Raw genomic sequence first — 24,995 nt, 5'->3', positions numbered from 1 at the left:
ACTAGGTGACACTTTACGCTATGCTAGGTGACACTTTCTGCAACACTATGTGAGAAGATGATCAATATATATTTTGTTTAACTTCAAACAGTCTTATACACTAGGGTCACAGCTCTCATTCTTACCTTGACCTCCCTCCTGACCCCCATCCTGACCCCATCCTGACCCCCCATCCTGACCTCCCTCCTGACCTCCCTCCTGACCCCCATCCTGACCTCCCTCCTGACCCCCATCCTGACCTCCCTCCTGACCCCCATCCTGACCTCCCTCCTGACCCCCATCCTGACCTCCCTCCTGACCCCCATCCTGACCTCCCTCCTGACCCCCATCCTGACCTCCCTCCTGACCCCCATCCTGACCTCCCTCCTGACCCCCATCCTGACCTCCCTCCTGACCCCCATCCTGACCTCCCTCCTGACCCCCATCCTGACCTCCCTCCTGACCCCCATCCTGACCTCCCTCCTGACCCCCATCCTGACCTCCCTCCTGACCCCCATCCTGACCTCCCTCCTGACCCCCATCCTGACCCCATCATGACCCCCATCCTGACCCCCATCCTGACCTCCCTCCTGACCCCCATCCTGACCTCCCTCCTGACCCCCATCCTGACCTCCCATCCTGACCTCCCTCCTGACCCCCATCCTGACCTCCCTCCTGACCCCCATTCTGACCTCCCTCCTGACCCCCATCCTGACCTCCCTCCTGACCCCCATCCTGACCTCCCTCCTGACCCCCATCCTGACCTCCCTCCTGACCCCCCATCCTGACCTCCCTCCTGACCCCCATCCTGACCCCATCCTGACCTCCCTCCTGACCCCCATCCTGACCCCCCTCCTGACCCCCCATCCTGACCTCGATCCTGACCTCCCTCCAGACCCCCATCCTGACAACATCCTGACCTCCCTCCTGACCCCATCCTGACCTCCCTCCAGACCCCATCCTGACCTCCCTCCTGACCCCATCCTGACCTCCCTCCATATCTCCCTCCAGATCTCCCTCCAGACCTCCCTCCTGACCCCATCCTGACCTCCCTCCTGACCCCACCCTGACCTCCCTCCTGACCCCATCCTGACCTCCCTCCTGACCCCATCCTGACCTCCATCCTGAACCCCCATCCTGACCTCCCTCCAGATCTCCCATCCTGACCCCATCCTGACCTCCCTCCTGACCCCCATCCTGACCTCCCTCCTGACCCCCATCCTGACCTCCCTCCTGACCCCCATCCTGACCTCCCTCCTGACCCCCATCCTGACCTCCCTCCTGACCCCATCCTGACCTCCCTCCTGACCTCCCTCCAGACCTCCCTCCAGACCTCCCTCCTGACCCCCATCCTCGTATATTTTGACTAACCAGTGTGACGTCACACAACCTGGCCTCCACCTGTCACTCATCACATCATCAACACTCTCATACACCCAACACGCTGCGTGTAACAGCCCTCAAATATATAAAATACAACTTATACCATATATCAGAACAATACAATGTCTACTTTTCTGTATCAATAGTGTTATATTACGGTATTTAACAGCATTACCATATATGTCTATCACTCTCTATAAAGGCCTGGAGCTAGATTCACAAAAGCAGTTACGCAAGCACTTACCAACCAGTACACCTTTTCTCAATCTTTGATAGCATTGTTTCCAATTATTAAACAGTTAATGAACTCCGAAGCACCAGGAGGCTGTTTATAACAATAACAACAGTTGAATGGGAAGTTTTCATGCTTGAAAACTGTTTAATAAATGTAACCAAAGCCGTCAAAGATTGAAGAAAGATGTACACGTTCGTAAGTGCTTGCGTAAGTGCTTTCGTGAATCTGGCCCCTGCTCTATTATCTGCTCTATTACCTTACGTTACCAGGCATAAATACCACCTAAACTTTAGAGATCTTGCTCACATATTTCTCAAGACCACTGTCAGTATGTGGTCCACGCACAGGAATGGGAACTCGAGACGCAAATTAGTCACAGAGACGTCAGAAAGAAACTTTTCAGCGTCAGAGCTGTCTAGAAGAGAGCCGGGTTGGACGTAGGAGTCGTTGAAGCTATAGATCGATTCATAGAGTAGTTATAAATTATAAATGATAAAAGCGTGATAAATAGGTCATTGCTTTAATCTAAGAACGCTCGGAAGGCGGGACTAGGAACCTAGCTGGACCCTGAAAGCACATTTAGGTGAGTACATCTAGGTGAGCATACATACATACATACACACACACACACACACACACACACACACACACACACACACACACACACACACACACACACACACACACACACACGCACACACACACACACACACACACACGTTTGCTCCGGAACCTGTACACCTGTTGGTTGACAGTTGAGAGGCGGGACCAAAGAGTCAGAGCTCAACCCCCGCAAGCACAATTACGTAAGTACACACACAACTTCATTCTTTATTCATTATTCATTCAGAAACCTAAGAAAGCTGGCATTTAGGGCGCTTTACACTGCCTACGTGAGACCAGTCTTAGAGTATGCCGCGCCATCATGGAGGCCCCACTTGAAGAAACACATAAGGAAACTGGAAAAGGATCAGAAATTTGCGACGAGGCTCGTCCCAGAGTTACGAGGGATGGGGTATGAAAAGCGCCTGAAGGAACTGAACCTGACGACACTAGAAAAAAGGGAGAGGGGGGATATGACAGGAACATATAAAATACTCAGGGGAATTAACAAAGTGGAAATAGATGAAATGTTCACACGGAATAGTAACAGAACGAGGGGACATGGGTGGAAGCTTGAAACTCAGATGAGTCCCAAAGATGTTAGGAAGTTTTCGTTTAGCGTGAGAGTAGTGGGAAATTGGAATGCACTTAAGGAACAGGTTGGGGAAGCAAACTCTATTCATCATTTTGAAACTAGATATGATAGGGAAATGGGACAGGAGTCATTGCTATAAACAACCGATGGCTAGAAAGGCGGGATCCAAGAGTCTATGCTCAATCCTGCAGCAACAAATAGGTGAGTACATATACATAGGAACATCGCGGCTGAGTGGGCAGCGCTCGGGGGTCGTAGTCCTAAGGGCCCTGGTTCGATATCCGGTCGAGGCGGAATGAAATGGGCAGAGTTTCTGTCACCCTGGTGCACCTGTTCACTTAGCAGTAAACAGTTACCTGTGAGTTAGATATCTGCTACGGGCTGCTTCTTTGTGGTGTGTGTGTGTGTGTGTGTTTACCTAGTTGTGCTCGCGGGGGTTGAGCTCAGCTCTTTCGGCCCGCCTCTCAACTGTCACTCAACTGTTATTAACTACTATTTTTTTCACACACACACACACACACACACACACACACACACACACACACACACACACACACACACACACACACACGCACGCACACACGCACGCACGCACGCACGCACGCACGCACACACGCACACACGCACGCGGACGCGGACGCACACACGCACGCACACGCACGCACACACGCACGCACACACGCACACACGCACGCACACACACACGCACGCACACACACGGAGCTGCTTCCTGGGTGGGTAACAGCTGTCTAACTCCCAGGGTACCTATTTACTTCTAGGTAACAGGGGCATTCAGGGTGAAAGAAACTTTGCCCATTTGTTTCTGCCTGGTCCGGGAATCGAACCCGGGCCACAAAATTACGAGTCCTGCACGCTGTTCACTCAGCTATCAAACCTCACAGTGTGTGTGTGTGTGTGTGTGTGTGTGTGTGTGTGTGTGTGTGTGTATGTGTGTGTATGTGTGTGTGTGTGTGTGTGTGTGTGTGTGTGTGTGTGTGTGTGTGTGTGTGTGTGTGTGTGTGTGTGTGTGTGTGTGTGTGTGTGTGTGTGTGTGTACTCACCTATATGTACTCACCTATATGTGCTTGCAGGATCGAGCATTGACTCTTGGATCCCGCCTTTCTAGCTATCGGTTGTTTACAGCAATGACTCCTGTCCCATTTCCCTATCATACCTAGTTTTAAAAGTATGAATAGTATTTGCTTCCACAACCTGTTCCCCAAGTGCATTCCATTTTTCTACTACTCTCACGCTAAAAGAAAACTTCCTAACATCTCTGTGACTCATCTGAGTTTCCAGTTTCCACCCATGTCCCCTCGTTCTGTTATTATTACGTGTGAACATTTCATCTATTTCCACTTTGTCAATTCCCCTGAGTATTTTATATGTCCCTATCATATCTCCTCTCTCCCTTCTTTTCTCTAGTGTCGTAAGGTTCAGTTCCTTCAGCCGCTCTTCATATCCCATCCCTCGTAGCTCTGGGACAAGCCTCGTCGCAAACCTCTGAACCTTCTCCAGTTTCTTTATGTGTTTCTTCAGGTGGGGGCTCCATGATGGCGCGGCATACTCTAAGACGGGTCTCACGTAGGCAGTGTAAAGCGCCCTAAAAGCTTCCTCATTGAGGTTTCTGAATGAAGTTCTAATTTTCGCCAGTGTAGAGTACGCTGCTGTCGTTATCCTATTTATATGTGCCTCAGGAGTTAGATTAGGTGTCACATCCACTCCCAGGTCTCTTTCTCGAATCGTTACAGGTAGGCTGTTCCCCTTCATTGTGTACTGTCCCTTTGGTCTCCTGTCACCTGATCCCATTTCCATAACTTTACATTTACTGGTGTTAAACTCCAGTAGCCATTTCCCTGACCATCTCTGCAGCCTGTTTAAGTCCTCTTGGAGGATCCTACAATCCTCGTCTGTCACAACTCTTCTCATTAATTTTGCGTCATCTGCAAACATTGACATGTATGATTCCACTCCTGTAAACATATCATTTACGTAAATTAGAAAGAGGATTGGTCCCAGCACCGATCCTTGAGGTACTCCACTTGTTACTGTTCGCCAGTCCGACTTTTCGCCCCTTACCATTACCCTCTGGCTCCTTCCTGTTAGGTAGTTCTTCACCCATACTAGGGCCTTTCCGCTTACTCCTGCCTGCCTCTCAAGTTTGTATAGCAGTCTCATGTGCGGTACCGTATCAAAGGCCTTTTGGCAGTCAAGAAATATGCAGTCTGCCCAGCCTTCTCTGTCCTGCCTTATCCTTGTTACTTTATCATAGAATTCTAAAAGGTTTGTTAGGCATGATTTCCCTGTCCAGAACCCATGTTGGTTCTTGTTTACAAACCCAATGCTCTCCAGGTGCTCAACAAGTCTTAGCCTAATTATTCTTTCAAGTATTTTGCAGGGGATGCTTGTCAGTGATACGGGTCTGTAGTTAAGTGCCTCCTCCCTATCACCCTTTTTGAAAATCGGTACGACATTTGCCTCCTTCCAGCAACTGGGCAATTCTCCCGACATAAGTGACTCATTAAAGATCATTGCCAGAGGCACGCTGAGAGCCTGCGCTGCCTCTTTGAGTATCCACGGTGATACTTTGTCTGGTCCAACAGCTTTATTTGCATCCAGTGTTGTCAACTGTATCATTACATCCTCTGCTGTCACCTCTATATCCGATAGTCTTTCATCTTGGGTAATCTCTTCTAACAATGGGAGCTGCTCAGGCTCGGTTGTGAACACTCCATGGAATTTTGCATTCAGTACCTCGCAGATTTCCTTGTCGCTTTCTGTATATGCCCCTTCTGTTTTCCTCAGTCTTGTCACTTGGTCATTTACCGACATCTTCCTTCTTATATGGCTATGTAGTAATTTTGGTTGCTTTTTCGCTTTGACTGCAATATCGTTCTCATAATTTCTTTCCGACACTCGTCTTATGTTAATGTAATCATTCCTAGCTCTGTTACATCTAATCCTGTTGTCCTCTGTCCTTTGTCTTCTGTACTTCCTCCACTCCCTCCTGCTTCTCACCTTTGCTTCCTGACACTGTCTATTAAACCATGGGTTATTATATTCCCTCCTGCTTTTTTCCTTTATTGTTGGAATAAATCTATCTTCAGCCTCCTTGCATTTCAATATGACTTGGTTCATCATACCTTGCACTGTTTTTCCTCTAAGTTCTTCCTCCCACTGCACTTCTCCCAGGTAGTCCCTTATCCTTCTGTAGTCCCCTTTTCTGTAATCAAGTCTCCTTTCCCGGACCTCTTGTCCTTTGGTCACAATTTTAAGCTCTTACACACACTTTTAAGCTTTTACACACACAATTTGTGTGTGTGTATGTGTGTGTGTGTGTGTGTGTGTGTGTGTGTGTGTACTTACCTAATTGTGCTTACCTAATTGTGCTTGCGGGGGTTGAGCTCTGGCTCTTTGGTCCCGCCTCTCAACCGTCAATCAACTGGTGTACAGATTCCTGAGCCTATTGGGCTCTATCATATCTACATTTGAAACTGTGAATGGAGTCAGCCTCCACCACATCACTTCCTAATGCATTCCATTTGCTAACTACTCTGACACTGAAAAAGTTCTTTCTAACGTCTCTGTGGCTCATTTGGGTACTCAGCTTCCACCTGTGTCCCCTTGTTCGCGTCCCACCAGTGTTGAAAAGTTCGTCCTTGTTTACCCGGTCGATTCCCCTGAGGATTTTGTAGGTTGTGATCATGTCCCCCCTTACTCTTCTGTCTTCCAGTGTCGTGAGGTGCATTTCCCGCAGCCTTTCCTCATAACTCATGCCTCTTAGTTCTGGGACTAGTCTAGTAGCATACCTTTGGACTTTTTCCAGCTTCGTCTTGTGCTTGACAAGGTACGGGCTCCATGCTGGGGCCGCATACTCCAGGATTGGTCTTACATATGTGGTGTACAAGATTCTGAATGATTCCTTACACAGGTTCCTGAACGCCGTTCTGATGTTAGCCAGCCTCGCATATGCCGCAGACGTTATTCTCTTTATGTGGGCTTCAGGAGACAGGTTTGGTGTGATATCAACTCCTAGATCTTTCTCTCTGTCTGTTTCATTAAGTACTTCATCTCCTATTCTGTATCCTGTGCCTGGCCTCCTGTTTCCACTGCCTAGTTTCATTACTTTGCATTTACTCGGGTTGAACTTCAACAGCCATTTGTTGGACCATTCACTCAGTCTATCCAGGTCATCTTGTAGCCTCCTACTATCATCCTCTGTTTCAATCCTCCTCATAATTTTTGCATCGTCGGCAAACATTGAGAGGAACGAATCTATACCCTCTGGGAGATCATTTACATATACCAGAAACAGTATAGGTCCAAGGACTGACCCCTGCGGGACTCCACTTGTGACGTCTCGCCAATCTGAGACCTCACCCCTCACACAGACTCGTTGTCTCCTGTTGCTTAGGTATTCCTCTATCCACCGGAGTACCTTCCCTCTCACTCCAGCCTGCATCTCCAACTTTCGCACTAGCCTCTTGTGTGGCACTGTATCAAAGGCTTTCTGACAATCCAAAAATATGCAGTCTGCCCACCCTTCTCTTTCTTGCCTTATTTTTGTTGCCTGGTCGTAGAATTCAAGTAACCCTGTGAGGCAGGACCTGCCATCCCTGAACCCATGTTGATGCTGTGTTACAAAGTTCCTTCGCTCCAGATGCTCCACTAGTTTTTTTCGCACAATCTTCTCCATCAGCTTGCATGGTATGCAGGTTAGGGACACTGGCCTGTAGTTCAGTGCCTCCTGTCTATCCCCTTTCTTGTATATCGGGACTACGTTAGCTGCTTTCCAAGTATCTGGCAGTTCCCCTGTTGCCAGTGATTTGTTATACACTATGGAGAGTGGTAGGCTCAGTTCTCTTGCTCCTTCCTTTAGAACCCAAGGGGAGATTCCATCTGGGCCTATAGCCTTCGTCACGTCCAACTCTAGTAAACACTTCCTTACTTCCCCACTGGTAATCTCAAACTCTTCCAGTGGTTCCTGGTTAGCTATTCCCTCACTTACCTCTGGAATTTCTCCTTGTTCTAAGGTGAAGACCTCCTGGAATTTCTTATTCAATTCCTCACACACTTCCTTGTCATTTGTAGTGAATCCTTCCGCCCCTATCCTTAATCTCATAACCTGTTCCTTTACTGTTGTTTTTCTCCTAATGTGGCTATGCAACAATTTAGGCTGAGTCTTTGCCTTGCTTGCGATGTCATTTTCGTATTGTCTTTCTGCCTCTCTTCTCATCCTGACATATTCATTCCTGGCATTCTGGTATCTTTCTCTGCTCTCCAGTGTCCTGTTATTCCTATAGTTTCTCCATGCCCTTTTACTTTGCTGCTTAGCTAGCCTACATCTTTGATTAAACCATGGGTTTCTCATCTTCATTTCTCTGTTTTCCTTTTGGACTGGGACAAACTTGTTTGCTGCGTCCTTGCACTTCTGCGTGATGTAATCCATCATATCTTGGGCCGTCTTTCCCCTGAGCTCTGTTTCCCATGCTATATCTGTTAGGAATTTTCTTATCCCCTCATAGTTTCCCTTTCGGTATGCTAACCTTTTGGTTTCGGTATCCCTCCTCGAGTTCAATAACCCTTCTTCAATCAAGTACTCAAACACCAGTACACTGTGGTCGCTCATTCCTACTGGGTCCTCAAAACCGATTTCTCTTATGTCGGAGTCGTTCAGAGTGAAGACTAGGTCGAGTCTCGCTGGTTCATCATTGCCTCTCATCCTTGTGGGTTCTCCGACATGCTGCGTTAAAAAGTTGCTTGTCACCACCTCCAATAGTTTGGCTCTCCACGTATCCTCGCCTCCATGCGGTTCCTTGTTCTCCCAGTCAATCTTTCCGTGATTGAAGTCGCCCATGATGAGCAGGTGGGATCTATTTCTACAGGCAGCAGAGGCTGCCCTCTCAATTATAGTGTTAACTGCCTTGTTGTTGTTTTCATACTCTTGACTGGGTCTCCTGTCATTTGGTGGAGGGTTGTATATTACTGCTACTACTATTCTTGGTCCTCCCATTGTTATGGTGCCTGCTATGTAGTCTCTGAACTCCTCACAGCCCGGGATGGCCATCTCCTTAAAACTCCATTCCCTTCTCATGAGTAGGGCCACTCCGCCTCCTCCTCTACCTTCCCTCTCTTTCCTTATTACTGTATACTCCTGGGGAAACACGGCATTCGTTATGATTCCAGAGAGTTTTGTTTCAGTGAGTCCGATTACATCTGGGTTAACTTCTTGTGCTCTTTCCCTTAGTTCACTTGTCTTGCTTGTGATCCCATCTATGTTCGAGTACATCACCCTGAAACTGACTCTCTTCTGCTTCTTTTCTGGGGGGGACCTTTGGGATCTGGGGTGAGTGGGAGCTGGGGGGACCTGGCACGGGGGGATTGGTGGAGGAGGGAGGGCTTGGGGTGGTGGGGGAGAGGGGGAGGGTACAGTGGGTGGATAAGAGGGGGAGGGTACAGGGGGTGGATAAGAGGGGGAGGGTACAGGGGGTGGGTAAGAGAGGGAGGGTTGGGGAAGCATGGGGGGAGGAGAGGCTGTGGGGGATAGGGGAGATGGGGGGGCTTGGGGGAAGAGAAAAGGGTGGAGGGCTTGGGGGGCGTGGGGGAAAAGGGAGGGCTGAGGTGGGTGAGGAAGAGGGGAGGGTTTAGGGGAGTGGGGGAGAGGGGAAGACTTAGGTGGGGTGGGGGAGAGTGGGGGGCTTAGGGGGGAGGGGGAGAAGGGAGGGCATGGGGGTGGGAGAGACGGGAAGGCATGTGGGAGAAGGGAGGGCATGGGGGATGGGGGAGAAGGGAGGTCCTGGGGAGAGGGGTGAGGGGGAGAAGGGGGGTGAGTGGGGGGTGGGGGGTGGGTGGGGGGAGGGTGCCCTAGGTGGGTACTTAGTGGGGGGCTGACAGGGGATGGGGCAGGTTGGGTGTCTGTTGGGTAGAATTTGGGGGTGGTGCCCCAATCCCTGTGGCTGTTGCACTGTTTGAGGAGGGTTCTCCACTTCCCTCTGGGATTGTAGGGTTCTGGGTTGTGGTACTCTGATTTCCTTCTCTCTTCCTGCGCTCCTTCCTCGCGTCTGCTGTCCGTATTCTCTCTTCCCTTGTCATATCCCTCTGCAGGAATATTTTCTTGAACTTCTCTACACCTTTTAGACAACACTTCCTTGCTAGCAGTTCCTCTTTCGCGATTTCGCTCATGAAAACCACCTTTATCATTCGGTCTCTGTCCTTGTTGTACTTTCCAAGCCTGAAAACCTTTTCAACATTTCGCTCAGCTCCCTCCATCCTTACCTCTTTAAGGATCTCTTTAATCATGTTTTTGTCCTTGTCTCTCCGCTCCTTTGGTCTGGTCCCTGTTTGTTCTTCAATGCCTGCTACTACTACTGCTCTATTTCTCTCTATCAGCCGGCTAGTACATCTAGCTGCTTCCTGAGAGGAAGCCACTTCCATGGCAACTTCCTTAACCGCAGACCTAGCTTCAGGGCTCTTTTTAAGCATTTCAGCAAATGAGATCTGGGTTGTGGTGGTCCCCTCCACAGTAGCATTCCCATCTCCCTGGGGTACGGTTTGTGCCTGGTATTGTGGAAGAGTCTCCTTTAGGTATCTTATCTCCTCCTTTGCTGCCCTTAAATCATCTTGCAGGTTGGCTACTGTCTCCCTCATTACCCTCAGTCCTTCACTGAATTCATTCTGCATTTGCTGGAGTACTTCCTTCATCCAGGCTTCCTGTTCCATCCCATCCTCTGTGTTTGTTCCAGTTGTGAATTTCCTGCGTTTGGCAGTCAGAGTTCGTCTCCCTTCCATGATTTCCCTATGAGTGTGTGTGTGTGTGTGAGAGAGAGAGAGAGAGAGAGAGAGAGAGAGAGAGAGAGAGAGAGAGAGAGAGAGAGAGAGAGAGAGAGAGAGAGAGACAGACAGACACAGAGAGAGAGAGGGGGGGAGGGAGAGAGAGGGGGGGAGGAAGAGAGAGAGGGGGAGGAAGAGAGAGAGGGGTGGGAGCGAGAGAGGGGAGGGAGAGAGAGGGGGGGAGGAAGAGAGAGAGGGGGAGGAAGAGAGAGAGGGGTGGGAGCGAGAGAGGGGAGGGAGAGAGAGAGGGGAGGGAGAGAAGGAGGGGAGGGAGAGAGGGGGTGAGGGAGAGAGAGGGGGAGGGGGAGAGAGAGAGGGGGGGAGAGAGAGAGAGGGGGGAGGGGGAGAGAGAGAGGGGGAGGGGGAGAGAGAGGGGGGAGGGGGAGAGAGAGGGGGGGAGGGGGAGAGAGAGGGGGGAGGGGGAGAGAGAGGGGGAGGGGGAGAGAGAGGGGGAGGGAGAGAGAGAGGGGGGAGGGAGAGAGAGGGGGGAGGGAGAGAGAGGGGGAGAGGGAGAGAGAGGGGGAGAGGGAGAGAGAGGGGGAGAGGGAGAGAGAGGGGGAGAGGGAGGGAGAGGGGGAGAGTGAGAGAGAGGGGGAGAGGGAGGGAGAGGGGGAGAGTGAGAGAGAGGGGGAGAGGGAGAGAGAGGGGGAGAGGGAGAGAAAGGGGGGGGGAGAGGGAGAGAAAGGGGGGGGGAGAGGGAGAGAAAGGGGGAGGGAGAGAGAGAGAGAGAAAGGGGGAGGGAGAGAGAGAGAGAGAGAGAGGGGGGGGGAGAGAGAGAGAGAGAGAGAGAGAGAGAGAGAGAGAGAGAGAGAGAGAGAGAGAGAGAGAGAGAGAGAGAGAGAGAGAGAGAGAGAGAGAGAGAGAGAGAGAGAGAGGGGGGGAGAGAGAGAGGGGGGGGGAGAGAGAGAGAGAGAGAGAGAGAGAGAGGAGGTGTGTGAGTATATGGGGAGAGGTGGAAGGTGGAAGTGAGGGAGGGGGATGGAGAGGGTGTGTGGGGGTGTGTGTGTGTGTACTAATAGTTGTGTTTGCGGGGGTTGAGCTCTGGCTCTTTGGTCCCGCCTCTCAACCGTCAATCAACTGATGTACAGATTCCAGAGCCTACTGGGCTCTGTCATATCTACATTTGAAACTGTGTATGGAGTCAGCCTCCACCACATCACTTCCTAGTGCATTCCATTTACTAACTACTCTGACACTGAAAAAGTTCTTTCTAATGTCTCTGTGGCTCATTTGGGTACTCAGCTTCCACCTGTGTCCCCTTGTTCGCGTCCCACCAGTGTTGAATAGTTCATCCTTGTTTACCCGGTCGATTCCCCTGAGGATTTTGTAGGTTGTGATCATGTCCCCCCTTACTCTTGTGTCTTCCAGTGTCTCTTCTGTCCTCCAGTGTGTGTGTGTGTGTGTGTGTGTGTGTGTGTGTGTGTGTGTGTGTGTGTGTGTGTGTGTGTGTGTGTGTGTGTGTGTGTGTGTGTGTGTGTTAGAAATGTATGTAGTAAATATAATACGAGGAAAAAGTAAATTGGTTAGAAAGGCGGGGTCCAAGAGCTAATAGCTCGATTCCACAGACACAAATAGTAAATACACACCGGAACCCAACCTGTTCCGTATGCAGGTCAGCGTTTGATCCCCCCAGTATCCTGGATAGTTCCCTTCTCCAAGTGACCAAGTGATGCCCCTCTCCCACGGTCATAACATACCCCAGACCCCCACTCCTTGCCCCACGGCACTCGGAGAACACTCTCTCATAAGGACATTGGTTTCTCCCAGTGGTGTGGTACCCTGCCCCGTGCCACAGTTGCCACACCTCCGCCCACCTCCTTAACGTGGACCCCACACACTCTACTCACATCAACATCTTCAAGTGCACTCCATCACAGACAACGGAGTCAACCTCCGATGTGCAAAAGTGCTGGGAACACACTCGTTAATATATCAACCTGCTCCTAGCACCTGATCCTAGCATCTACTCCTAGTATCTGCTCCTAGCACCTGCTCCTGCTCCTTACCTTTAAACAACACAATAAAGTAGCCGTTACAATTGCAAGAAAAATGACAGGTTGGATAACAAGAACCTTTCACACCAGAGATGCTATACCGATGATGATATTCTTCAAGACGCTAGTGCTCTATTGGAGTGGAATATTGCTGCACAGCTATATATCTCTCCACTATCTGGGCTCCTACAGTTTATTATATTTTAACTTTCTTATACTTCAACTTTTCATATATTTATACTTTTTCCCTTTCTTCTTTCTTTGTTTTTTCCTAACTTCTAACCTTTCCTATATTTTAGCACATTCTCTTAATTCTTCACTATCATCTCTCACTCTCTTGCCTTATAAACTGACATTAACCTCTTTTCATTAGACGAAACGTCGTCAATTCTTTGTTTTCAGATACTCTATTTTGCTCTGATGAAGGCGAATTGAGCCGAAAACGCGTTCAGCATCCTCTAATTCTTCAAATGTGGTTTTTACGCATATATATTAAATATATGCCGGTACTTCTGCCTATTTATATTAGCTTTCTGCCTCCGAAGATGTTTTAGTGTGTTATTAAATATGACGGAATGAGTTAAGTCCAAGAATCTAGTATGAATCTTCTGTATTTGAAATGACCGTTCTCACCCTTATTACGTCCCCTCACTCCCTACTCATTCCCCTCACCCCTCGCCTTCTCCCCTCACTACTCCCCCTCACCTCACCCCTTCCCACTCTTGCCACGCCCACTGGCAGGAATCAATATCAGCTGTCCTGAAGGCTGGCTGGCCTCTCCTGCCCAAAATGATCATGTAATTATGAATAGAATTCTCTACCCAAAATCAGAAGGCTAAATCTGGCTAAACATGCATACATAGATCAGGCATTCATAGATGTGTGCAGCTTGCCAGCACGCCTTTCCTCGTTATGAATATATTATAACAGCTACAGTGATACTCACTTTTTAAACCAACACGAGGTTTTTAATGTGCAAAAAAGCGTAATCGACTAGAGAGGTTTCCGAGGGTACGGGTGCGTCTCTCTCGCTCTCTCTCTCTCTGTTTCTCTCTTTCTCTCTCTCTCCCTCCCTTCCTCTCTCTACGGCGTTCAGTTCCCGATGGTGCAAGGGAGTTAGCACAGTTTATTTTTACTGTCATCATATCCCAGCTCCTTGTCCCCATATCCCAGCTCCTTGTCCTTATATCCCAGCTCCTTGTCCTTATATCCCAGCTCCTTGTCCTTATATCCCAGCTCCTTGTCCTTATATCCCAGCTCCTTGTCCTTATATCCCAGCTCCTTGTCCCCATATCCCAGCTCCTTGTCCCCATATCCCAGCTCCTTGTCCCCATATCCCAGCTCCTTGTCCCCATATCCCAGCTCCTTGTCCCCATATCCCAGCTCCTTGTCCCCATATCCCAGCTCCTTGTCCCCCATATCTCTTGCAAGTGCTGTATAATCACAAGTTTGGCTCTGTTTTTCCTCCTCATAATTACCATACAAAGGAAGAACAGTAAGGAAGAAAAGGAACAGGAACAGTAACAGGGGTGAAATGTCACTGGCAGCTAGTGTTACTTTACATAAGGGAACTTCAGCTCTTGGGCCCCCACATTTCTAAATTATCCGTCCTCTAATGCAAAACCCTCCCATTTCCTTTGTTGGCCAATTTGCTTTTAAAAACTATAGTGTTGTTCCTAATAGCTCGGTCCTCTTACTTACGGACCTTGTACACGCAAGACGCGTTTCCTTGTGGGTCGTGAGTGTTTTCTTACGGGTCGTCGGTACCACCGCGTTATCTTGATATGATTTCGGGGCTTAGCGTCACCGCGGCCCGGTCCTCGACCAGATAAAATGTACAGGTTTCGCATGCACCTGCTTGACGAGGCCGGCCTCGTGTCTGCAACTCATTCAAATCGTCTCGGAGGTCTCCTGGAGGTCTCCTGCAGCTCTCGCTTGCATGCGTTGTCCTCCTCAACTCAGATCCTCAATTCATCAGTTCAATCACAGCGCCTGGAGAGACTTCACTAATGACCCCTCTATATTCCGTTATTTCCCCACTGACTGACACTTTTTCCAGTTCGTTATAGCGCGTTTTGTTACACCAAGCAACAGCCTGGTGGACCAAACTCTCACCAGTCAAGCCTGGCCTCGGGCCGGGCTTGGGGAGTAGAACAACTCCCAGAACCCCATCAAGCAGGTATCAACCAGGTAACATTAATTAAGCACGCTACCCAGGACTCCGGCCTGGTTCGCTGGCTTGTGTAGGACCCTCTGATGTGTTGTATAGGACCTAAATTCAATGTTGAATTATTTGTCTAACAACTTAAACATTCGCCCACCTGTTCAACCTTCCCTCTCAGTCATTCTGTCCTATTAACTCGAGGCATGACTTACCTTCCGGGGTAGACTTATTTCGTAAAGGTGAAGATAATGGGGTGGACAGCTGTCCAGTGTGGAGGTGATTATCATCACACACATCATCACACTTTTGCGCTTCCTCAAGTCGCTCACTTCAGAGTGCCTCTCTCACACATCTGGTCCTCACGGCTCCTGCCTCACACACACCTGTTGTCCCACGGCTCCTGCCTCTCACACACCTGAATCGCTAAGATGACAAACACAAGTCTCTTTTTCTTCATCTTACAGTTGAGATCATTGTACAAAGCACATTTCAAGACATTCACGAAACTATGAACTATCATTGTACTCAAATGTTTCATCTCCTGCTGAGGCGATGAGTCACAGCAACGTGGCTGAAGAAATGATGAGTGAACCCCAACTGAGATGGAGAACGTCTCCACCGGTTCATCATAATCATCTTCCGAGTGATGGTTTGGTCATCATTTCTTTGTTCCTTTGATGTAGATCCTTCTCTGGTCTCTCCATCTCCCGAGGCCAGCCTTCGAGGCCTCGTATTGATTACCCAAGAACGGGGTGGGGGTCCTTCCGTTATACCAAGGCTAAAGTTTAACTTTAGATTTTTATAAGGCAGGATATTGAGATACAGAGATATATAGTACGATATAGAGATGAGCTATAAAAGATTGCTTTATATTTCAGTGGTTTTTATTTAACTGGGCAAAAGAAATTGTTTATATATTTAAAAACGCTGTTTTATAGGAAAAAGATAAAAGAAAGAAATATTTTCTGAACTGAAGTGTAAATGTTTTTTAATTTTAATTTTATTATCTATATCTGCAGGTATTTGTCTGTCAAATGTTGGTGAGAGGCTTGGGGCTAGTCTCATCTAACTTTGCAGGAGGACTGGTCTGAGGCTTGGGGCTAGTCTCATCTAACTTTGCAGGAGGACTGGTCTGAGGCTTGGGGCTAGTCTCATCTAACTTTGCAGGAGGACTGGTCTGAGGCTTGGGGCTAGTCTCATCTAACTTTGCAGGAGGACTGGTCTGAGGCTTGGGGCTAGTCTCATCTAACTTTGCAGGAGGACTGGTCTGAGGCTTGGGGCTAGTCTCATCTAACTTTGCAGGAGGACTGGTCTGAGGCTTGGGGCTAGTCTCATCTAACTTTGCAGGGGGACTGGTCTGAGGCTTGGGGCTAGTCTCATCTAACTTTGCAGGGGGACTGGTCTGAGGCTTGGGGCTAGTCTCATCTAACTTTGCAGGAGGACTGGTCTGAGGCTTGGGGCTAGTCTCATCTAACTTTGCAGGAGGACTGGTCTGAGGCTTGGGGCTAGTCTCATCTAACTTTGCAGGAGGACTGGTCTGAGGCTTGGGGCTAGTTTCATCTAACTATGCAGGGGGACTGGTCTGAGGCTTGGGGCTAGTCTCATCTACCTATGCAGGGGGACTGGTCTGAGGCTTGGGGCTAGTCTCATCTACCTATGCAGGGGGACTGGTCTGAGGCTTGGGGCTAGTCTCATCTACCTATGCAGGGGGACTGGTCAGAGGCTTGGGGCTAGTCTCATCTAACTATGCAGGGGGACTGGTCTGAGGCTTGGGGCTAGTCTCATCTAACTATGCAGGGGGACTGGTCTGAGGCTTGGGGCTAGTCTCATCTACCTATGCAGGGGGACTGGTCAGAGGCTTGGGGCTAGTCTCATCTAACTATGCAGGGGGACTGGTCTGAGGCTTGGGGCTAGTCTCATCTACCTATGCAGGGGGACTGGTCAGAGGCTTGGGGCTAGTCTCATCTAACTATGCAGGGGGACTGGTCTGAGGCTTGGGGCTAGTCTCATCTAACTTTGCAGGAGGACTGGTCTGAGGCTTGGGGCTAGTTTCATCTAACTATGCAGGGGGACTGGTCTGAGGCTTGGGGCTAGTCTCATCTACCTATGCAGGGGGACTGGTCTGAGGCTTGGGGCTAGTCTCATCTACCTATGCAGGGGGACTGGTCTGAGGCTTGGGGCTAGTCTCATCTACCTATGCAGGGGGACTGGTCAGAGGCTTGGGGCTAGTCTCATCTAACTATGCAGGGGGACTGGTCTGAGGCTTGGGGCTAGTCTCATCTACCTATGCAGGGGGACTGGTCAGAGGCTTGGGGCTAGTCTCATCTAACTATGCAGGGGGACTGGTCTGAGGCTTGGGGCTAGTCTCATCTAACTATGCAGGGGGACTGGTCAGAGGCTTGGGGCTAGTCTCATCTAACTATGCAGGGGGACTGGTCAGAGGCTTGGGGCTAGTCTCATCTAACTATGCAGGGGGACTGGTCAGAGGCTTGGGGCTAAGGTTAGAGTTGTTAGATAATGTAGGAGAAGGCCGGAAGTTCCCCCCACCCTAGACGACCCCTCCCCTCCCTCCTCCCCCGCCCAAGACGACCCCTCCCCCTCCTCCCCCACCCAAGACGACCCCTCCTCCCCCACCCTAGACGACCCCTCCTCTCCCTCCCACCCCACCCAAGACGACCCCTCCCCCTCCTCCCCCACCCAAGACGACCCCTCCCCCCCCACCCAAGACGACCCCTCCTCCCCCACCCTAGACGACCCCTCCTCTCCCTCCCATCCCACCCAAGACGACCCCTCCCCCTCCTCCCCCACCCAAGACGACCCCCTCCCCCTCCTCCCCCACCCAAGACGACCCCTACACACTTAACCTTTCTCTTGTAACTCAAACCTTTTCTTCTTCAATGCTTCAACGTCCGCTTAGGACTCATCTTTAATACTTTTTATGACTGACGGCAACTTTTTGTGAGCGTTGCGAATGTTTTGAATATATTTTAAACCAACGTCGTGAATACGTCTGCTTTCAATTCCATTCAGTGCCTTCTGCTTTCAAAATCTTTTCCCAAAAAAATGCAAATGTCTCTTGAAACCTTGAGAATTTTTGCCGTCAAACTCTTGAAAACATCTTGACCTGTCGTAAGAAAAATAACTCTTATTCCCGGCATGAAAAATCCTTTTCTAAACATCTCTAGCATCTGGCCTGACCTCTTGCAGCAACCTGCGTGTTCCTTGCTGGTGTCCACGCCTCTCCTCCCAGGGTCGACCTATCCGCACCTTCACGAGGTTCCATTTGACCTGCTCTCTCTCTCTCTGGGTTCTCTTGAGTTATCTTGAGGTTATTTTGAGATAATTTTGGGGCTTTTAGTGTCCCCGCGGCGCGGTCCTCGACCAGGCCTCCCACCCAGGTACCTATTTTACTGTTAGGTAACAGGGGCATAGGGTGAAAAACTCTGCCCATTGTTTCTCGCCGGCGCCTGGGATCGAACCCAGAACCCAGGAGTCGTGAGGCCGCCGGTTGACCACCGGTCAACAAGGATCCGGGCTAGAACATCACTGGTTGATAGATATAATCTACTGAACCATAGTCCTGTTGAATGTCCGCTCCTCCCTATCCGCTCAGCAATATTTCTCCAGGCTAGGGGCCGCTCCAAGCAACAGCCTGTTGGACCAAACTCTCACAAGTCAAGCCTGGCCTCGGGCCGAGCTTGGGGAGTAGAAGAACTGCCAGAACCCCATCAACCAGGTATCAAGCAGGTTAGGTCTCGTTTAGGTCGGTTAAATACCCTGGTTAAGGTTTCTATTATATCTAGGTTCTCTCTTAGTTATCTCTCTTCTCCAGGTTAGCTTGGGTCTCTAGTTCGGTTTCGTATCTTCTTTCAAACCTGCTGTCACACTTACCTACCTCGTATACACACACCTGCCTCACGGCTCCTGCCTCACACACACACACCTGCCTCACGACACCTGCCTCACACACACACACCTGCCTCACACACACACACCTGCCTCGCAGTAGACGTAGCGCGGTTCCCTTTCATGTGTCAGACAACACAGATATTTTCTAATTATATTAAAAATATTACACCAGCATGTTTTAATTACCTGGCTATTCTGGCAGCAATAACACCCCTACGCTTATGTAACTTATGTAACACTTATGTAACGCTAAATATAACGGTCACACTTCCACTGGTCTCTGTTAGTATTGTTAAATCACGCCCACAGATTACGCTACACGAATCACGCCCACAGATTAGGCTACACGAATCACGCCCACAGATTAGGCTACACGAATCACGCCCACAGATTAGGCTACACGAATCACGCCCACAGATTAGGCTACACGAATCACGCCCACAGATTAGGCGTGCCTCAGGATAGGAGGGAGGGAGGCCCAGTGCCCCATGGCAGTAGGAAGCCAAACCGTCCTCCTAAGGTTTTCCCAACGTCAAGAAAACGATCAATATAAAGTGCCCCTATCCTAACTTATCTTGAGGTTATCTTGAGATGATTTCGGGGCTTTAGTGTCCCCGCGGCCCGGTCCTCGACCAGGCCTCCACCCCCAGGAAGCAGCCCGTGACAGCTGACTAACACCCAGGTACCTATTTTACTGCTAGGTAACAGGGGCATAGGGTGAAAGAAACTCTGCCCATTGTTTCTCTCCGGCGCCCGGGATCGAACCCGGGACCACAGGATCACAAGTCCAGCGTGCTGTCCGCTCAGCCGACCGGCTCCCCGAGGACCCAAAACAGAAAACGGAGCAGTACGTCACTTTCGCCAGCCGCTTTCAATTTCTAGTCCGTCAATTTTTGACCTTACGTCACACATACGAACGAAATGCGACGTTTTTTGGTAAGAGGAGAGGTCGGTGAAGCAGTCTCGTCCCAGGATAACCAACGGGGGGTGGGACAGGAAGCCTAGCATGGCAAGAGATGTGTTTAATTAAACAGGACACGTGGGGGCAGAATAATGGCCGGCTGTTGTTGTTATAGATTCAGCTACTGAGAACAAGTTCCAAGTAGCACGGGCTATGGTGAGCCCGTAGCTTACCTAGCACAGGAGCGGGACAAGTAGCACGGGCTATGGTGAGCCCGTAGCTTACCGGGCACAGGAGCCGGACAAGTAGCACGGGCTATGGTGAACCCGTAGCTTACCTGGCACAGGAGCGGGACAAGTAGCACGGGCTATGGTGAACCCGTAGGTTACCTGGCACAGGAGCGGGACAAGTAGCACGGGCTATGGTGAACCCGTAGCTTACCGGGCACAGGAGCGGGACAAGTAGCACGGGCTATGGTGAACCCGTAGGTTACCTGGCACAGGAGCGGGACAAGTAGCACGGGCTATGGTGAACCCGTAGCTTACCGGGCACAGGAGCCGGACAAGTAGCACGGGCTATGGTGAACCCGTAGGTTACCTGGCACAGGAGCGGGACAAGTAGCACGGGCTATGGTGAACCCGTAGCTTACCGGGCACAGGAGCGGGACAAGTAGCACGGGCTATGGTGAGCCCGTAGTGGACGTACCTGGCACAGGAGCGGTGCTACCGCTGAGCAGGTCGCCGCGTCTCTGATCACCGCCTACTTGTCCACACAATTTCCACCCACCTGTTTTGTTTTGAATTTGGTTCTTTGAATTGCGAGACCTTGGGTAGAAATGTACTAGGAAGATCTAAGGTAATTTTCATAAAAGAGTTAAGGCAATATGACTATAGTACATGGAAATTATATGGGTTGTATAGGACCTGATATATGAAAACGGGATGAAGGAATTGTGACCTCCAGGTATCGAACCCCGACCCGGCAAGAAGTGAGGTCATCGCCGTACCGACCAATCCTTTTGGATTGAAACGTGAGAGAGCGCTGGTGGGAATGACTTTCTCGGCGGCCAAAATGTCTTTGAAGTTAGCGAGGCTGTTGCTGGATTTCCTTTCGAGGTAAACTTTGCGGCAAGAGTTGAGGCGTATCAAGGCACCATAGTATTCTTGGCCGCCCAAGATCGCCTGCGACATGCCACCAAAATATGGTCAAGAATGTGTGTGTGTGTGTGTGTGTGTGTGTGTGTGTGTGTGTGTGTGTGTGTGTGTGTGTGTGTGTGTGTGTGTGTGTGTGTGTGTGTGTGTGTGTGCGCGCGCGCGCTCACCTAGTTGTGCTTGCGGGGGTGGAGCTGCGGCTCTTTGGTCCCGCCTCTCAACCGTCAATCAACTGGTGTACAGGTTCCTGAGCCTACTGGGCTCTATCATATCTACATTTGAAACTGTATGGAGTCAGCCTCCACCACATCACTGCCTAATCCATTCCATTTACTAACTACTCTGACGCTGAAAAAAGTTCTTTCTAATGTCTCTGTGATTCATTTGGGTACTCAGTTTCCACCTGTGTCCCCTTGTGCGTGTACAACCCGTGTTAAATAATCTGTCTTTACACAGTCAACTCTGTCATTTTCCATGGGAATTTTGTATGTGGTGATCATGTCTACCCAAACTCGTCTGTGTGTTTACTATTTGTGTCTACAGAATCGAGCTATTTAGCTCTTGGACCACGCCTTTCTAACCAATTTATTTTTCGTCTAGAATATCTACTACATATATTTATCTCTAACACACACACACACACACATCCCCAGGAAGCTACCCGTAGCAGCTGCCTAACTTCAGGGTACCTATTTACTCCTAGGTGAACAGGGGCATAAGGATGAAAAAAAACTTTCCATTTGTTTCCGCCTCCGCTGGGAACCGAACCCGGGCCATTAGGACTACGACCCCAAAGCGCTGTCCACTCAGCTGCGAGGCCCCAATTTTTTTTTTTTTTTTTTTAGACTATAGCATGTGCTATTATTTAAGGTTTGGCTAAAGTTAGCCAAAATTCAGCTATTCTTGCCAGCAGCCTATTTTTACTAGTCAAGAAATGGTTTATTAGTTCCCAATTAGGTTGAATATTAACAATAAATTAGTTGAATTCTCGTCTTGGAGTTGAGGTGTGCGCAGGTGTATTGTTTATGTTTCTCTACACCTCTCTTAGCGTGTGATTTGACAAACAAGTATTTGTAATCATTATGTTTCCTGTAAGTTCACTTTTGCTTTAAATAAGAAGGTCTAGGGTGTTTTCTAGTTGCTTCTACTGTTTATTGGGTTAAAGCACATCTATCGTAACCTAAGAGACGTCATGTGACTTAATTTAGACTGCTCCTTGACATTCTGATACAGCTGTATTTGCCACACTTTCCATTATTGGGAGGTTAGTCCATATAAATTAGGGAGGGCAATGGTCCCAGAAGCGAGCCTTGGGGACCCCATCCGTCACACCCCCTCCAGCGCCACAAAAGTGACAGAATGAACCCAACGGGTTTTCTTCCTATTGGGGAGTGTTGTACATGCTGCTGTGGCGGTGTGTCCACTCATAGGATGAATGGCGCTGCCCAATAAACGCCCCTCGGGGCAAAACTTAAAACCTCTCTGATTGTAACCTTTTGTTTCTTGTAATTCAGGTACTACCTTACCTCATTCAGGGCCTTCCCATTATCAGAGCTTGTTTCTCCGTGATGATCAAACCACAACTCATAAGATGGAGACGAGACGACGTTTCAGTCCGTCGTGGACCATTATATCAAGTCGTCTCAAGGCACACGACTTGAGAGTTGTCCAGGATGGACCGACAATTCGTCTCCTCTCCATCTTCTGAGTTGTGGTTTGATCATCATTTCTTCAGCCACGTTATTGTGACTCATCGTCTGGTTCTCCATCTTCTACACCAGCTTTTCACGAGGAATAATATTAAATACTTTGACAATCTAGGAAGATTCTAGCCTTCGTATTCCTGTTGTATTTCGGTAAACTTGTCATAGAACTCGACTAAGTTTGCCAGACATTACGCAGTCTCCGTGGTGTAGTGGTAAGACACTCGCCTGGCGTTCCGCGAGCGCTATGTCATGGGTTCGTATCCTGGCCGGGGAGGATTTACTGGGCGCAATTCCTTAACTGTAGCCTCTGTTTAACGCAACAGTAAAATGTGTACTTGGATGAAAAAACGATTCTTCGCGGCAGGGGATCGTATTCCAGGGACCATTGAATTAAGGACTTGCCCGAAACGCTACGCGTACTAGTGGCTGTACAAGAATGTAACAACTCTTGTATATATCACAAAAAAACATAATTGTTTTCCTTTAAATCCCTACTGCCTTTGTGTTACAAAGTGTATTCGCACCAGGTGGTCCGCTATTCCCAAACTGGATTACTTTCTCTAGCACTTTACACAGAATACATGTTAGCGAAATGGGTCTATAATTTAGCTCCCTTGTGCCTGTCATTTTTTTATGTAATATGACAGGCACTATGACAATGACAAAGTTGCATTGTGATGACATTTACCCTTTTCCAGAATTTTGGGAGATCTCCTGTCTCTGGTGTTTTATTTCAAGTGCTATTTAACAAGAAATTACCCTCTGTATTTTCTTTTAAGAGTCATGGTGATATTAGGTCTGGTCTTGTGAGTTTTGAAGCCCCTTATATACAGTGATATGTACTAGTACCTTGTACTAGTACTATGCTATCTCGTGTTCCTTGTGGATAGCGATCATCTCATAACCTTGGTCTCTACAGTGACACTCGTGTAAGTAGCTCTTGGAATTTCTTATCGGGGTCCACACACACACACACACACACACACACACACACACACACACACACACACACACACACACACACACACACACACACACACGGGGGGGGGGCAAAGGGGGGACCAAAGGGGAGGACCAAAGAGCCAAAGCTCAACCCCCGCAAGCACAACTAGGTGAGTACAATTAGGTGAGTACACCTCCACCTCTGGCCCAACACAAACAAGCAAACATTGTTTCAAGCCATCAACAAAAGCTGCACGAACAAGGGTTATTTTCCGTTAAGATAATCTTTGTTCGGTGGAGGAATTAAAGTAAATCTCTGTGTGTGTCACGTAGAAGGTGAGGGGTCAGCCCCGGACCCACACGCAGGGGTCACACACACGCAGGGGTCAGAGGTCACTGCTAGACAAGGCGGCACGACAGCTGGTGGTAGGGTCTGGGGGGGAGGGAGAATGATGGGAAGTTAGAGAGGAAAGAATATAGATGAAGGAAGTTAGGAAATAGGATGAAGGAGATAGGGAAAGGAAGAACATGGAAGAGGGAAGATGGGAGGGAGAGAGACGTAGAGGAAGAACAGGGATTAATGATGTATGGTGCAAAGCAGAGAGGACTTTTAGGCAGACAAGAAGGCCAGTACTAGAGTATGTGATGGTGTAGAGGCTCGTGTGTAAAGGAGGAAGAGGAGGGGTGTAGAACAGGGGTTGGTGTTGTGTAAAGTAGATAGAAGAGGGGTGAAAAATCCGATGGTTGGGCGGTATGACAGGTGGACGCCAGAGCGAGGAACAGTGGTTAGAGGTACAGGGGGGTACAGACCCCCCCTAGCCAGCAAGACAGGGCACATAGCGTGTCTGGCCGCCACCGCCTTCTCCCACACCAGCCAACAAAAAGCGGACACTCATTTGACTGTGTTTCCTGGCTGTGATCGCCGGTGGTAGGAAATCGTCTCAGGACACGCAGCCGCCTCCGCCAAACAAAGAGAAACTCTCCTGTCACACAACTACGCATTTCTGCCAGACATTTTTAACAATCAACGAAAAACAGCATTTTTTCCCCCCCAAAAAATCAATATGCAAAGCTGAAATATCTAACCTTAAATCAATTTCACGCGAGTAATTAATGACGTTATAAGTGATGCAATCATTGTATTCTTAACTATTAACTCATATCAGTTATAATTTTTGTTTCAAACTTAATTATTTCTGTTGATTAGGACTATTAAATTATTAGGTCTTAGACCTCAGAATAACTTCCTGTAAGGTATTTGCATGTTTAAAGCAAGCCACAATAACTGTTTTGTTTTTGACGTCCCAGTCACTGTTGCATAGTGTCGACATCCCAGTCACTGTTGCATAGTGTCGACATCCCAGTCACTGTTGCATAGTGTCGACATACCAGTCACTGTTGCATAGTGTCGACATCCCAGTCACTGTTGCATAGTGTCGACATCCCAGTCACTGTTGCATAGTGTCGACATCCCAGTCACTGTTGCATAGTGTCGACATCCCAGTCACTGTTGCATAGTGTCGACATCCCAGTCACTGTTGCATAGTGTCGACATCCCAGTCACTGTTGCATAGTGTCGACATCCCAGTCACTGTTGCATAGT

At 49.1% G+C, this 24,995-nt stretch overlaps 2 protein-coding genes across 5 annotated transcripts in view; both read right to left on the bottom strand.

The window, feature by feature from the left end:
* LOC123769351 (potassium voltage-gated channel subfamily KQT member 1) overlaps positions 1-24,995 on the bottom strand; it is an 874,235-nt gene that overhangs the window by 455,441 nt on the left and 393,799 nt on the right. The gene's annotated exons all lie outside the window — the stretch shown is intronic.
* On the bottom strand, positions 15,814-20,783 carry LOC138355257 (uncharacterized). Its single transcript, XM_069310121.1, has 2 exons — positions 20,604-20,783; positions 15,814-16,347 (listed from the first exon to the last, which is right to left on the bottom strand). The coding sequence occupies exons 1-2, from the start codon at positions 20,781-20,783 to the stop codon at positions 15,814-15,816; spliced, it is 714 nt and encodes a 237-aa protein (XP_069166222.1).

Source organism: Procambarus clarkii, chromosome 66 (genome assembly GCF_040958095.1).
Source record: "Procambarus clarkii isolate CNS0578487 chromosome 66, FALCON_Pclarkii_2.0, whole genome shotgun sequence".
Classification (NCBI taxonomy): domain Eukaryota; kingdom Metazoa; phylum Arthropoda; class Malacostraca; order Decapoda; family Cambaridae; genus Procambarus; species Procambarus clarkii.
Note: the sequence above shows the minus strand (reverse complement) of the source record. Positions and strands in the feature narration are given on the sequence as shown.